The 16718-nt window shown below is 39.9% G+C and overlaps 2 protein-coding genes across 15 annotated transcripts in view; both read left to right on the plus strand.

Annotated features, from left to right (window-relative positions):
- Positions 1-16718, plus strand: part of LYRM9 (LYR motif containing 9) — a 60652-nt gene that overhangs the window by 37750 nt on the left and 6184 nt on the right. For 11 of the 14 annotated variants that reach the window (XM_075518206.1, XM_075518201.1, XM_075518202.1 and 8 more), the window contains 3 exons: positions 3176-3316; positions 4036-4128; positions 4687-4794. In XM_075518206.1, the coding sequence (XP_075374321.1) occupies positions 3191-3316; positions 4036-4128; positions 4687-4764 (297 nt within the window). In that variant the 5' untranslated portion in view covers positions 3176-3190 and the 3' untranslated portion in view covers positions 4765-4794. Of the gene's footprint in view, positions 1-3175; positions 3317-4035; positions 4129-4686; positions 4795-5452; positions 6537-7838; positions 7942-16718 lie in introns of those variants that run through there. The other 3 variants (XR_012777989.1, XM_075518197.1, XM_075518196.1) reach the window with 3 other exon arrangements.
- Positions 7839-16718, plus strand: part of NOS2 (nitric oxide synthase 2) — a 41611-nt gene continuing 32731 nt past the window's right edge. Inside the window, exon 1 of the mRNA XM_075518176.1 lies at positions 7839-7941. The gene's annotated coding sequence lies outside the window, so the exon portion shown is untranslated. The remainder of the gene's footprint in view (positions 7942-16718) is intronic.

The raw sequence follows: 16718 nt of genomic DNA on the forward strand, positions 1-16718 counted from the left end.
TAATTAAGGAAGTGACCAAGCCAAATCTTGTGCAGGTAATTGACAAGCTGTGTTGTATTGGCTCCACTGGAAAGTCATCACAGCCATTATAGTTTACAGAGCTTGGGGTCCAACAGCCTTTTTTTTGTTGGTTAGGGGTTTTTTTGTAATGTTAATAACAGAATCAGGGTAAACAGCAGCATACACACATCCTTCAGCTCATTGCAATCACAGAAAAATGTGGCATATTGGTAATGAAAGTCAATTTGGTATTTTTGTAACTTCCATGGGTATTTTTCACTAGGGAGTTAGTCACTGTGATCAGCATTTGTTTTGTAGTACTGTTTGTCGTAAATCTATATACTCTAATACTTTGGGGAAAGGGCTTTGCTTGTTCAAAGTGCTGCTAAAGTGGTTTTGAGTAAAGTCACAAATGCACTACACAGAGCCTGTTTCAGATGTAAAGAAAGATGTCAGTATAAATAAGCAGGAAAGGGATCCTGACATGTTCTTCAAAGGTTTATGCCTATTAAGCCTATTGTATATCTTAGAATTAGTTTTAATAGTTTACATCACCAGCTCATGAGATAGTAACCCTGTTAAGTACTTCCTTAAGACAGTCATCTTTTTCCCTTGGAGGCTAGAAAAGCTTTTTCTGAAGTGTCACCAGAGCCTTTCTTAGGGGCTTCCATAACACCCATCAGCTGTGACTCACTATGGTTCTGCAGGTCCTTAAAAAAAATAGTGTTATAAAACTCGCCTGTTGATATCAGCTAAGCAGGTGGTGAGCTATATTGTGTGCTCTATTAGTCTACACAAAAACAGGCTCATATTACTGTCACCTCCTCCCCATTCCCATCCCACCTGTTTGGCTCATCTGCCTCGTTCTGTCTCATCTTATGACTTGTCATTAGTCTGCCTTTAAATTCTTTGTGGCAGAAACTTTTTCATTAGATATGTATGTATATATAGTACCTCCCATGATAGAGCCTCAATCCTGGACTGAAGAGTATGGGCACAATTCCAATACGGGTAATAGAGCCTTGCAATATTAGCATTTTCTCACACGTTTCCTGTAGACAAGAAGCTCTGCCACAGGAACAGCTCCCTCTCGTTTTACAAGATGTTACTTTTGACAAAGGATAGTTAGATTCAGAAAATCAATATACCATAGATTTCGCCCAATCTTTCAGTAATGAACAGAAAAAAACAATACCGTGAGGTGCTCAGATATGACTGTACTGTGGTTTTGTGTCATAAGTAAAGCAATGTTGTAGAGTCCCATCCCTCAAGAATAAGACACATTCTGTGTTTTTTGTCATAGAATTCTTTAATTTTCTTCATGTAGAAGAATCATACTTTTTGTGCCTAAAATTAAAGATTTTTCAGTGACCTCTGCTACTGTAAATCAGCATAGCTCTTGTTACTGCTATAGAGGTATGCTAATTTATATCTACTTAGTTATAGACTGAGATGGAATTTTGTTTTACTGAGAGTACAGATTACAATAGTACATATCCCATTGATGGGCATTCCATAGGTACATAGTGAGAAGATTTTTCCCACTGCAAGAAGAGCTAGTCTATGCAAATATACAGCCCAGGCATGCAATAGCTGTGGTGTTCTATTCTGAAATAAATTTGGCTGAAGGACTTAAATTAAGAAAAAGAAAAAAAATATTCTAAATGATGAGTAAGTATCATAACGGGTACTAAAATAATGCCATACACCTACTTCATTATTCAGTTACTTATTTATTATCTTTATTCTTAAGAGTAATGATGTAACAGTGCTTTTTTCCAAATGTTAATTTAGTTCTCTGCAGATGGTAACCATCTGTTAAATGACAAGTCATTTACAGTCTTTGATTAGCACTTCATATAGCTTGGATGGACTTATTGTTACAATATGTAAGTATAGTTATGGACGTGAAACTTGTTAGATTTGTTCTTTTCCTGTTGCTGTTACCAAAAAAATGGAAAATTTCAAACCTATCAATATTTTTGCCTATCGTCTCCTATATTTGTACATGTTATTTCAAGTTAAAGCCTGACATACGTAAGCCAGCTCACAAGATATTCTTGAGAGAATGAGAGTGCTAGGAACTATTGTTAAATTCCAACACCACTTGCAGCAATTATGAGCGTCCTCATTCTACAGTGTCACCATGTGGATGGACTCTTATGGATGCTTAAGGAAAGCACTGGAAGCTTGAATGAATCTAAGAATCATGGCTTATCAAGTAGAAAACTCCCTCGGGGCTGTGATACTGCTTTGTATACTGATAGCAGCTTACACTGCGGGTCTTTTTTTAAACTAGAAAAAATTTAATATTGCAAATACACGTTAATATTACCATCATAAAGTGATCTTCTTGCATGAACTGCACACTTCTTTATTTTAATACTTTGATCAATGACAACTAACCCCCATCTGTCCATAAACTAAGCAAGTTCTGATTCATTTCTGTCGTGGTTTAGCCCCAGCCGGCAACTAAGCACCACGCAGCCGCTCGCTCACTCCCCCCCGGTGGGACGGGGGAGAGAATCGGAAGAGCAAAAGTAAGAAAACTCGAGGGTTGAGATAAAGACAGTTTAATAGGTAAAGCAAAAGCCGCGCAAGCAAGCAAAGCAAAGCAAGGAATTAATTCACTACTTCCCATGGGCAGGCAGGTGTTCAGCCATCTCCAGGAAAGCACGGCTCCAGCACGCGTAACGGTTACTTGGGAAGACAAACGCCATCACTCTGAATGTCCCCCCCTTCCTTCCTCTTCCCCAGCTTCATATACTGAGCATGACGTCATGTGGTATGGGCAGTTTGGGTATTGGGCAGTTTGGATCAACAATCCTGGCTGTGCCCCCTCCCAGCTTCTTCTGCACCTGGCAGAGCACGGGAAGCTGAAAAGTCCTTGACCAGTGCAGCAACAACTAAAACATCTCTGTATTATCAACACTGTTTTCAGCACAAATCCAAAACATAGCCCCATACCAGCCACTATAAAGAAAATTAACTCTATCTCAGCTGAAACCAGGACAATTTCATATTGTGTTTTCTTCTAAAGTTTCCTCAAGTTATGCTGCTAAACCTTAATTTGCTGGCCCTGTTTTCATTGTTGTAAAATTACTTTACACTTTTATTTGTGTGTTTTTAATAAAATTCATTAGGTATCTTGATTTGTGTTTTTTATTTTCAACAGCTAAAAAGCTTGATAATGGCCCCACTACCGAATGCTGAATTAGTTCAGAACTCTTTGCAGTTGTATCGTTACCTGCTTCGATGCTGTAAGCAGCTTCCTGAAGAGAATATTCGTCAGCATTACAGACATGCAGTCAGGCAGGTGAGAAACAGATTTCTTTTCTGTTGGTGGAATTTAGTGTTGTGGGGTGTTTTTGGTTTTGTTTTTCTCCTACAGGTTGGACCAACTTTTTATAACTCCTGGCACTTAAAAAGTTATTCTTCTGCAAGCTTGAAACATTAGTGAATTTGAAGGATTACACTGGGAGCATGTGAAGGAGCATTTCTTTTTGTTTGCTTTGAATCCGAAACCTTCTATTTTCCTTGGCTTTCATCTCTAATTCTTGTGTTAGTCAAGTGAACAATTGTTCCTTACTCACCTAAACACATCTTTTGTGGTAAAACTTACTGGTTCCTTATCAGTCATTTTTTTAATATATATATCCTGCTCCCAATCCCCTCCCTGGCAGGGTAAATCTCATCTAATTGTTCATATGGAAGTAATTTCATGCCTTTGATTGTATCTGTTGTCCTGTGTCTTTCTAGTTTTAACATACCAATTTCAGTTGTTGTTCTGAGTTGAAGTTCTCTGGGGTTTTTTTGCTGATGATGTACGAAAGGAGTAAAATACTTCATCTGACATTACATTTGACAAGACTTGTTAGGGAAATAGCACAGCCAGGTGCTACAATGTGTATTTTTACCTTTTCAGATCAACAGTTTGTTTGCATCAAATATTTTCTTTGAGATTTAAAAGCGATCCTTATTTTGACAACTGTTGCGTTAAGTTGGCTGGTCAGTGTAACACTTTGAATGTTGCAGAGTTTCAAAGTTCATGCCGATGAAGACAATCCTGAGCGAATCCAGCAGATTATTAAGAGAGCCATTGAAGATGCTGACTGGGTCATGAATAAAGTAAGTGCATCAGATTGTCTAAGTTTTGTGCTCTCTCAGTTCAGATCAAAGAAGAAAACATTGGAAAGCAAGTTAGGAACAGCAAACTGTTTCATTGTCCTGGACATTGAAGTGTCTGGGTGAAAGGAAATGCCTAGCCATGAGGGATTTATGATTGTGATAGTTCTTGTTTAAAAATTCTTCTTTGTTGATATAAACTTAAGTGTATTTTTTAGAACCAATGATGCTTTAAGTTGGTCTTTGTGTAAGTCTTTGTTTCTGTGAAGAATTATATTAAATTTCAGCAGTGGTGGCTAGTATAACTCTATAATAGTGAAAAAACTACAATATTTTACAAGCCACAGTTTGTTGGTACAAACTGATCATTCTTATGTCAGAGGTGTTACTGATTTCAGTTCACTCTTGCCACTGAAAGTCATTTGAGCCCTGTGGGTGCTGAATAGAATACTTCTATCCCAAGCCAGGCTTTGCTTGGCATCAGCTGCTTTCCTAAAAGGAATCTATCCTCTCTTAGTCAGTTTACATAAACTCCCAGAACGAAATTTTTTTTTCCCTCAGATCTTGCCTGTGGCTGTGCAAATCAGGGTTAGACAACATAGTGGCAAAATTGTGGTAATTGGTTTACTTGTGCCCTAGTTATCACCCAGCGGATATGCCTCTTCACTATCACAGCACTGAAAGATACCACTCAAACTGGTTTTTTAAATAAAAGAATGAAGATTGTTTACCATTAGGCAGCTGAGAGTCACCTGGGCTTCCTTGGATTTAAATCTGGTTGGGGAGCATGATATGTTAACATGGATTTCTCAGAGTATAGTGAAACAAGTCAAAAGTTCAGATTGCTCTAAATATCTGTGATTTAATTTACTAAATGACTGTTAAGTCCTCTCTGCCAGCCCATGAAATCCAAATGAGAATTGTTACAGGAGCAAGCACAGATTAGTCATAGATTATAAAATTATAGCAGTAGCCAAATCCAACCAGTTACAGCCTAGTAAATAACTGTCTGTGCCTGAATCTGATTTTATTCTCCCTACAATTATGAAAACCCTCATTCTGATTCTGCTACAGAGATTGTAGTCTGCTTCATTGGAAAACTGTAATTGAACTGTGCGAGAGGAGGATCGGATTCACAGTGCCTGCCAAGAAGCATTATTTCATACTGTAGAGGAAAAGCCTATCAAATTGCAATCTAACTTAAAGGAAACTGAGATAATTTTATGTAGATCATGAAGAGGGTTGTAAATCCTTGTCAGTGTGAACTGTTACTTTTAGTTATGTACTCCTTCCCATAAATAATTTTCTTTCTTTTTTCTTTTTTTAGTATAAGAAACAGAAGTAGAAGAGGAATGATGAAGGCAAGAATGTCATTGGTAAACATCCTTAGAGGACTTGCAGTCAAGCCCAGTACTATGTTATAGTTATTGCCTTGAGTTTTCTCTTAGATAATACAAATACAATAATTTATATCTCATTGGGATGTCATGAAGCTAAATTAATATTTCTGAAGCTATTTGAGTCTGTAGATTAAAAGGCACAGTCTAGGTTCAAAGTATTAGCTTGAATAACCACAAACTTTAGCTTAAAGCCCAAACTTGTCTAAGATTTGAGTAACACAGAGAGCTTCTCAGGAAAACTTACGGAGAATAAAAATGTAATGGAGTACAGGTCATTAACAAATAATTAGTGCCCTGTCTGTCGTTCATATCTGATGAATTACAGCATCTCATCTGAAAGAACTTAACTAGTATCTGAGCATAAAGGTCTACACTGGGAGCCTGCAAACGTGAGAAATGCTCATTGAGGATCAGAGCAAATTTTTCTTTAGTTGATTGTGGACTAGATTATACTGTTAGGCCTAGATCCACCATAGCATAGCAGTATTTGATGCACTTATTGCGTAGGTTATTTGGTGGCAAGGTTCTTCTGATCAGTAACAGTGGATTTAAGTTTGTGTGATGTTCTGAAGTAGGGTAGTCTGTTATGTCAGATCACCCCCTGTCAGGACTATAGGTATGTTTTCAGAGTGAAGCAGAGGTATGACCAGAGCACAGGTCTGGTTTTCATCTAGTAGCAGACACAAAAGCATAGGCTACTGAGTGGAGAACTTACCCACAAGAACTTTAAGCCCATCTGAAACTTGAACGACAGTATTTTCCACTTGTCTGTCCATGCTACAGCTATATCTTCATTCTACTCTGTAGGCTTGCACTTGAACTAATGGTTGTCTTTTCTTATTTAAAGATAAGTGCCTGTCACCCTAATCTCTAAGCTCTCATGAAAACGGACACCATTCAGACAGGTGTTGTGCACTGAATGGTACAATCACTGAAATGTGCAATGTTGTACAGATATAAAGGCCTTCACACCTTTTTCCAACATATAATAAATGTCCTTTAAAAATGGGAGTCCATGTCCTTTTTAAAAAGACCGTCTTTTCACTGCCCTAATAGATTTTCGTCAGGGAAAACTCAACAGAAATACTAGCTGTCTTAAATAAAATTGATTTCAGGGTAAAAGAGTTTCCTGTTGAAACAAGACCGTTGCTTTCAGCTGTACTTGGAACTTTCTGCCTCCAGGTGGCAGTGCATGCTGCGATGCCCATCCAAGTCCTGAGTATTTGGGGTTGGGTTTGTTTTTACTGTTTCCAAATCGCTGAGCTTCCTCACCTGCCAAAATAGAACTCAAGTGCTGAGGCAGATCTCTTTTAGGCTCCAGATTTCTTTTTTTCATTGAGCCAGGAAAGAAACAAAAAGAAAATCCTAGCTCAAAGTAGTCAAAGAATTTGACAAATGCTATAAAATAAAAGGGGGCCATATGCTTATACCACTAAAGTCTTGTACCAAAAAATGTCCTTTGTCTCTGCTAACCCTAAACCCTCCTCTTCAAGAATTCCTGCCCTCTGTTATTCTTTCCTCTGCCATCACCACTATTGTTCCTCTCTCTACTCCTGCGTCTTTCATATCACCTTATACACCCTCAACTTTTGTTCTTGTTCTACATATTCCTTAATTCTGTTCCCTCTCATCTTATCTCTCTACCCCACTTCTTTCTCTCCCTCAAATCCTTTTCTGACAGGTGCATCACAAGATACTCAGGTATTATGCTGGGGCCATCCTTCTGCTTAATTTCAGATAATAAAGCATGAAGATAATAGAGTTTCTCAACAACGCAGGTTTAAGTTTTTCTTCTTCATATGAGGAAAACCACTTGTCTTTCTACTTGAATACTTTTTTTGAAAGTGTAACCATTCTGATTTAAACTTTCAAAATAATTTGATGCAAGGTAGAGCATAGAAAACTTCAACCTTGGCAGTGGACAAGGAACATCCAGTATGAAACTAAACACTAATAAAAAAGCTCAAGTAGATTTGATAGAAGATATCCGAATGTGCTACTTTTAATCAAGAACAGCAAACAGATGACCCATGCTGTACTCCAGTTCTACTGTATATATTTGGTCTGTAGTATGGACATGCACTGAGCTTTGTATCTGTGGAATAGTGAAAACAATAAGATTCAGTAGGATTAACAGTGTGTGGAAACATACTAATTTCCTGAACTTGAAGTGTAGTGTGCTCAACAACCCTCCATTGCTTTAATTGTCTTGCTTGATGTAGTGTGAGACCTAATATTTTGTTCAATTACTAAACAGGATAATTGCATGTGTCTAAATCATTCTTATATGCCTGTTATTTAATTTATGGATAGTTCAAGAGAGAAAGCACCAAGGAGCTGGAAGGTGCAACCGTGGCATGTCTGCAGCTCCAAATGTCTGAGGTGCCAGCTGAGACATGGGAACATCAGACCAAAGGTATGATAGATGTAACTGATATGGTAGGACCAGGATCTGTGAATTTTAGTCTTTGGAAAGTGGTAGAGCATGCAGTTGTTAGTAGGGTGCAGAGAGGGAATTATGGTTGTTGAGGCAGGAAACACCATGACTAAATATTTTGACAGTAGTGATTCAGTTGTAGGTCATGATGAGATGTCAGAGTAATTTTTTTTTATACAAACATAATCTGGTTTTCAAAATGACAAACCTTTTCATAGAATGGAAATATAACGTGAAGATAACTTTATTTACTTTTGTTATGGAACAAAAATTTCCTTGGTGGTAGAGAGACACAATGCAAACAACTATTTACTTCCTTGTAATAGTGAAAGTAACCCCAATGTCTAAGACTGACCCCAAAGTCATTCAGCTGCATAGCAGAGGCTTTTATGTTTTCAAGACATTATACAAATTCTGTTCTTCAGCAATAATTTGAGACCAAAGATGTTATATTAGCCCAGATGTAGATGAGAACCTGAACTCTGAAAAGGCATTTAGGCAGAGCTTCAATACTTTGGACCAAAATTATTATCCAGGAAACTTTACTCAGAAGTCATTTAATCCTGGAGTTGCCCTAATTTACCACTCGCTAACCTTTTTGACCTGCGAGTTTATACAGTAAATTGAGTTCTCTTCTTTAGCATCCAGGATCACCTTTGAGCAACTCTCTGCCACCCAGCCTTGCTGAGGCTGAAGAACTGTTCCACCAATGTCTTCATTTGGTGTTAATGTCACTGTGCTAATGATTAGCTGCCAGTGGCTCTAACAGGGCCCGCTGTTGGAAAGATTTACACAGTCGCTGGCATAACTATTCCTGCTGCTCACAGGGGAACACTTCATTGGTCAGTCTCCTCTGTGATTCTCTGATGGCAGTTGCAAAGAAAATATCAACACCAAATACATCGGTGCATCTGTGTTTCCATCTTCAGTCATGCAGAATCTCTGAAAATAAAGATGCTGGGTGCAAATGAAATAATAGGGGATAAGAGACTGTTGTATACTGTAATTACTATTGTAAACTTTAAAAGAATAAAGCTTACAGTGCTCAATAAACTGCTGACGCAACAAAGGATAATGTCAGTAACAAGGGACAAGCCTAGTCTACTTAGAGGGTTTAGTTCCTTTTTACTGGAATGAGGAACCCATTTCTATGCTTGTATATCATGCCAGTTCTGGTAAGTAATGGACTGTTGATAGGTGTATGCAATAATTGAATGAGTAAGGGCCCATCAGAAGGTCATGTCAAAGCCCCAGTTTTTGTTGGCCCCACTGATAAGCACTCCTATAATAAGAACTCAGTTACCAGCATCACTTTTGGTGTGGAATAGTATACCTGGCCATTCATTAGCCTGACTGTTTTCATTGTGTTTACACGTGTAATACCTAGATTCTGGAAACAAGAGTTTTGCAGCTGGTTACTGTAAGACCTTGGGTCAGTAACTTCTCCTAAGTACTCCTCTACAATTAGAGGAGTTGAGTGGAATTAACTGTTTAAAGGTTGCATACAGCTGGAAGTGACATGTCTAGAAAGACTGGAACAATGGCAATTTACTGGTGGGTTAGTTGATGCAGTTTTTTTAGTGTATAGGTTCTTGCTCTTAAGCCCACAGAAAAATGTTAAAGGGCCTACTTTTGGTATTACCAGCCTTGGAGCCTCATGTAGAAGCTTTCTGTGTAGTGAAAGTCTTTCCTATTTTTTTTTAATTTCTTGATAGCAGGTTTTGGTATGGAAAAGATTGTAAATTTGTGGTTTATCTAAAATACAGGATAGTATTCTGCACTTCACATGGTTAAAGAGATGTATCTATTTCTGATCATTCTTATGTCAGAGGTGTTACTGATTTCAGTTCACTCTTGCCACTGAAAGTCATTTGAGCCCTGTGGGTGCTGAATAGAATACTTCTATCCCAAGCCAGGCTTTGCTTGGCACCATTTGTTAATAATCAAATATTCTTTAAATAATTTTTTAGATTTAGCACTTTAAACTTTTTCACTTGGTTCATTATGTCACAGGCATTGCTTTTTCTTTAGAGACACATGAGCTTAGGAATTTGATGCTAAGCAAAAACAACTCTTTGATAGTGTTTGGCTCATTTTCTGATGTCATAAGGAAGTGGTCTTCCTTGTGACAGGCTTCATGCTTGCAAGCTCTTGTTCTGCTGGGGGACTTCAACCACCCCAACATCTGCTGGAAAAGTAGCACGGCAAGCTGTAGGCAATCCAGGAGAATCCTGGAGTGCATTGAGGATAACTTCTTAGCCCAGGTAATAGGCACCCCTACCCAAGGGGATGCAATACTGGACCTGATGGTCACCAATGCAAGTGAGCTCATCAGTGACATCAAGATTAGAGGCAGCCTAGGCTGCAGTGATCACACATTGGTGGAGTTCACAGTCCTGAGGGATATGGGATAGGTGAGGAGTATAGTCAGGACCTAAATTTTAGGAAAGCAAACTTCCAGCTCTTCAAGGAGTTAGGCAGTAGGACCCCCGGGGAAACGGTCCTCAGGGACAGGGGAACAGAACAGAGCTGGCAGATCTTTAAGGGTGCTTTCCATAAAGCATAAGAGCTCTCAGTCCCCAGATGTAGGAAACTGGGCAAGGAAGGGAAGAGACCAGCTTGGCTGAGCTGGGACGTGCTGGTCAAATTAAAGAGCAAGAGGGAACTGCACAGGCAGTGGAAGCAGGGACGGGTAACCTGGGAAGAGTATAGGGACGCTGCCTGCTTGTGTAGGGATGGGGTCAGGAAGACCAAGGCATAGCTGGAGCTGAACTTTGCAAGGGTTGCAAAGAATAACAAGAGCAGCTTCTACAGGTATATCAACCAGAAAAGGCAAGTTAAAGAAAGCTTACCTCCGTGGATGAACAAGAATGGTGACCTAATATCAACAGACGAGGAGAAGGCTGAGGTACTCAACAACTTTTTTTACTTCAGTCTTCTCTGGCAACCGCTCTCCTCACCCCTCCCAAGTCAATGGACAACATATTGGGAACCAGGGGGGTAAAGCCCTTTGCACTGTAAGGGAAGATCAGGTTCGTGACCACCTGAGGAACCTGAACATATATAAGTCTATGGGACCTGATGAGATGCATCCCAAAGTCCTGAGGGAATGGGCTGATGTAGCTGCCAAGCCACTTTCCATAATATTTGAAAAGTCATGGCAGTCAGGTGAAGTCCCTGGTGACTGGAAGAAGGGAAACATTGCACCCGTTTTTAAAAAGGGTAGAAAGGAGGACCCTGGGAACTACCAACCTGTCAGCCTCACCTCTGTGCCTGGGAAGATCATGGAACAGATCCTCCTAGAAGCTATGTTAAAAGGCATGGAGGACAGGGAGGTGATTCGAGACAGCCAACATGGCTTTACCAAGGGCAAGTCCTGCCTGACCAACCTAGTGGCTTTCTACAATGGAGTTACCACATCAGTGGACAAGGGAAAAGCAATGGATGTCATCTATCTGGACTTCTGTAAAGCCTTTGACACAGTTCCCCACAACATCCTTCTCTAAATTGGAGAGATATGGATTTGATGGGTGGACTGTTCAGTGGATAAGAAATTGGTTGGATGGTCGCATCCAGAGGGTAGTGGTCAGCGGCTCAATGTCCAGATGGAGACTGGGGACAAGTGGTATCCCTCAGGGGTCCATACTGGGACCAGTGCTCTTCAATATTTTCAATGACATTGACAGTGAGATCGAGTGCACCCTCAGCAAGTTTGTAGATGACACCAAGCTGAGTACGGTTGGCATGCCAGAAGGACAGGATGCCATCCAGAGGGACCTGGACAAGCTGGAGAAATGGGCCTCTGTGAACCTCATGAGGTTCAACAAGGCCAGGTACAAGGTCCTACACCAGGGGTTGGGGCAATCCTTGGTTTCAATACAGGCTGGAGGATGATGTGATCTAGAGCAGCCCTGTGGAAAAAGGACTTGGGGGCACTGATGGACGAAAAGCTGGACATGAGCCGACAATGTGCGCTCGCAGCCCAGAAGGCCAGCCATATCCTGGGCTGCATCAAAAGCAGCGTGGCCAGCAGGTTGAGGGAGGCGATCCTGCCCCTCTACTCTGCTCTGGTGAGACCCTACCTGCAGCACTGTGTCCAGCTCTGGATCCCTCAGCACAAGAAGGACATGGAGCTGTTGGAGCGGGTCCAGAGGAGGGCCACGAAAATGATGTGAGGGCTGGAGCACCTCTCCTACGAGGACAGGCTGAGAGAGTTGGGGTTGTTCAGCCTGGAGAAGAGAAGGCTGGGGGGAGACCTTATAGCAGCCTGCCAGTACTTAAAGGGGGCCTATAGGAAAGACAAGGACAGACTTTTTAGCAAAGCCTGTTGTGACAGGACAAGGAGCAATGGTTTTAAACTAAGGGAGGGCAGATTTAGACTGGATTTCAGAAAGAAATTTTTTACAATGAGGGTGGTGAGACACTGGCCCAGGTTGCCCAGAGAGGCAGTGGAGGCCCCGTCCCTAGCAACATTCAAGGTCAGGTTGGACCGGGCTCTGAGCAACCTGATCTGGTTAAAGCTGTCCCTGCTCTTGCAGGGGGCTTGAACTAGATGACCTGTAAAGGTCCCTTCCAATCCAAAGCGTTCTATGATCCGATGATCTTTACTGCAATACTATAAAGAACAAGTACACACACTGTTTCTGAGAGAAACAAATAATAGTCACTGTGATCTTTTCTTAAGGGAAACAGCATCTTATTTGTGAATAGCTTTTAACATGGCATTACAAATTGTGCCTTCATATAAAGCTCTGACAAGATGCAAACCAAACAGGCAGCACAGTGGCTGTGAGTCTTAAGACGTTCAATATCATAATATTCATTCATTATAAGAGTCCTTGACCTTAAACTGTAAGAATGAATCTTTAGAGCTTTATGCTCCACAATGTAGTGTCCGCCAGCATCATCCAAAATAGCATATGTTTATTTGAAACGTGCAAGTAGTCTCTTTGGCAAGAACTGTGTTCTAAAGCAAGCCAGTAACACATGAAAATGGCTTGATGCTGTACTGCGCTGCCCGCTTGGTCAGTTGCTCTATACTGCAGCCTTTCCTGCTGTTCAGAGGCAGTGTATTTCTTGAGCACGAGCCAGCTGGCGCATCTTTCAACTCTTGTATTATTTGATTAATTTATCTTGTACTTCTGTCAAGCCAGGTTTTATGAAATAGTGTTAACTGAAGTATAAAGTAGTCGTCAAGTACTCCTTTCAGCTTGTGATTAATCAGGGCAGACACATTGACTTTTAAAAAACCCCTGTTCTTTGAAGAATATTTTCTGTTTTCCTCATAATTGTGTTTGATATTTAAAATAGTTTTTAAAAGTTTAGAAGCAGATGGAGGCATCTGTCACTTGCAGCTAAGAGCTTAATGATTTTTGTATTTATCATTGGTCAGAGAGGTCCCTGACATTGCACACTTAAGGGAGTAATCCTGCACACTTAAGCCAGTAGATTATGAAGAGGACAGTTCTGGAACTGCTGTTTATTGTCCCTACCTATGAACTGAGAGGCCTAAGAAGTTAATGCCCCTATTCTGTAACTATCAACCTGGGTGCCTTTTCCCCCAGAACACTCTCCCTTCATATTCTGCATTAAGCTGCTTTGAAAATGATTAACTTGATTTTTTTTTTTTATCAGTAACTTCTGACACAGCTTTGGGTGTTTCACTGTCTCATAAAATATTGTCTTTCAGCTGCTGCCCCACAACATTAGATTGAACTGCCTCATTACCTGTGTGCTTCCTTCTGCCTGGGGTTCAGCTTCATCTGTTTAAAAACTAGTGCACTTTATATCCTTTTATTATTACAGCTTATTTTTTGCACAGTCTTTGGTATCCTTCTTGAAAGAAGTTTAAAAATTGTGGTGTTTTGATTAATATTTCGTGCCATTCTACAGAATGGATTTTAAAAGAAAATTGACAATAAATTCTTGCAACCGATTAGGTTGACTCATGGTCTGCAATAGGTAACATCACACAGGATCTGGGATTTTCTCAGTCTTACTTTCATTTTCTCAGTAGTTATTTCACCGACAGAAAGTCAGCTGTATCTCAGATGGTATGAAACAGGGAACAAGGAAAACAGTGTGTTTCAAAACAAATGTCCAACAGAAGTTAGTAGTCTGGAAAATATTACATCATGATGACGGACACAGGCAAAGGCTGTATTTGGTAGAGACACCTCCCTGATACTCATCAATCTGAGGACTGATTTTTCATGCCTAAAAATAGAGTCTTTAGTTTTCCACAGTTGTGCAATTTTCTCTTTCAAGCAGCAAGGGCTGCTTTCTCTTTTATTTTCTGGTTTTTCCTCCTCTTTTTAGAGGTCACAAAATGGTGTGTTCAACAGCAGTTTACAGTATAGAATACAGACATTCTGTTGAGTCTAGGAGACTTCTCTACCCGAAGAGCTCTGTAGAGTTTGTCCTCTCTTAGCTTGGAAGTATCTCACAGAGTAGGTTGCAGCTTTATGGCCAAGATTTTAAAAAGTAATTCTCAGATTACTTTTTAGGTACTTAACTTGGGACACCTTAAAAATTATACTTGGTGATAGTCTTGCATATTTCACTGTGTTGCCGTATAACCTCAGGAGAATAAGATCACTTCTCTGGACTCCTATTTCATATTCTGTCTTATCCGTTTGGATTACATGGAAGGGTCTGTGGTTCACCATCTACATAGTGATGCATACTTGTAACTGCAATTAACAATTGGGTTGTCATGGGCAAGACAAGAGTAAACAACTTATAGTGGATCTCAATACTGGGGTGGTTTTAAGAACCAATGAGAGCTCTTAACATACCTGATTATCTCACATAGTCATTTGCTCCCACTCCCACTGTTGTGTTCACCATCTTCCTTTAGACTGATGATTTCAGTCTAAAGCACCTCTCGGAGCACCTCTCTGACTGGTCGGGACTCTGTTGGCAAGTAGCAGTAAAATGGTTTATTCCCCTACTAGCATGACTCTGAATTAGGAAGGTACTAAGATAGTAATGATCATTTTGCAATTATTTCAGAAGCACAGTTTAAAAATATAGAGATCTACAAATTCTGCTCCCAACTGACGTAATACAGCCTATAGGATTTCATAGTTACACTATACCAAGTCTGGTAATTTCTAATTGATGAAATGCAGTGAAAAGGCATCCAGTGTGTATTATGAAACTTAAGAGATGGAGAGCCAATCCCTGCCCTCTATACTTGTTCATTATCCTCAAAGTTAGTTCGTAAGCAAAAATGCAGGTTTTACAGCTAATGTAATAATTCAAAGAATGTACGCAATATGAGTGACTTGAATGAAATCCATGTCTGGTTGAGAGAGGAACAGAACCGTAAACTCTTTCGTCTAACAAAGACGCTTTGAAAGGAACAGATTGGGTACCATACTGAACCTGTAATCATCTGACTTTATTGTACTATATGTCTGTGGGATTTTTTTATTTACTATTTAGAACGTGTTTTCAATTTTATAAGTATCTGAAAGAAATCACAGATCATAATTATGTAACTTTGCACTGTAGAACTCCAACACTGTAAGAACCTCTGGAATTCATAGGGACTGTCTGTTAAAAGAAAAGCTGGGAGATACAAATCTTGCCTTTGTGCTCTATCAAATTCTGGCTTGGTCTATAAGAACAAAGGCATTCTAGATAATTGCTTATCAGGAGATTTACTTTTCGTGCTGTTCATGGGTTCTGAGCCAAAGCCACTGAAATCAAAGGGAAAGACTCCTGTGTATGTCAGTGAGCATTCACCATCTTACACCATTTTTCACTACCTTGAATACTTAGAGAAACGTACCATGCTTAATCATGTTTACCAGAATTAAAAGTGAGACAGTTTTGTTTATCCAGTTTTACAAACCATAGTCTCTGCAGTGGTCCAAATGGTGGGTCCATTCAACAGGTGGGTCTGATGTTGAGGATGTATTGGCCTTCAGCAAGTCAGCTTGGAGACTGGAAGCAAAAGCATTACTCCTATTTACAACTGCTAAATAAGGGGAAGGCATAAAGAGGATTCTGAAGTTTCTTTGACCACTAATTCGTTGCTTTCATTTCCCTGGCTCATATACTCTTTTGGAAAAGTAAACATTGAAAGTCATGCTGCTGTCTTCTGTGCTGAAGAACTACATTCCCTTTTTCTCGTTTTCAACTTCATCAATATTAAAACCTGCAGTCTATTTAAAAATTAGTGGATGGATTGCTGAGCATTACTTTATACTGTGCTCATTTGTGTATATCAGCACTGACCTGGAATACCTCTCTGATGAAAACGATCAGTTATTCTCCATGGTGCGTTCACTTCTGCTAATTAATCAGAGATTGGGTGGTGTGTGTTTTTGCAAAATTATCATCTAACTGGGTAGGAACTGATCTGATCTGAGGAACTTATTACAGAAACCTGCCAAAAACATCCATGAGCTATCATTTCTTAGTTCCTTATCTGGAGCTATCGGATATTGTGTGGGTAGAAACTGTGGGTATATTATTATGTACTTGAGAAGTCATCTTTCCTTGTATGGTCATTCTACCAGATCGAGACATTGTTAACTGTGAGGATTTATCTCTCATCACTGGGAAGTCATTTCAGGATGCCAGTCATCTTTCATACATGCAGATTTGCTCTTCCATTGAAAAGAAATGGGATTTAAAAAAGCAGAAATGTGGGAGGAAATCAGCATCAGAGGTGTTATGTTGGGTGGGGGTTTTGACACTTCATGGAAATCCAGGAAATATTGATCCTTGAAAGCCCTTCTAGG

This window comes from Mycteria americana, chromosome 15 (genome assembly GCF_035582795.1).
Source record: "Mycteria americana isolate JAX WOST 10 ecotype Jacksonville Zoo and Gardens chromosome 15, USCA_MyAme_1.0, whole genome shotgun sequence".
NCBI lineage: Eukaryota > Metazoa > Chordata > Aves > Ciconiiformes > Ciconiidae > Mycteria > Mycteria americana.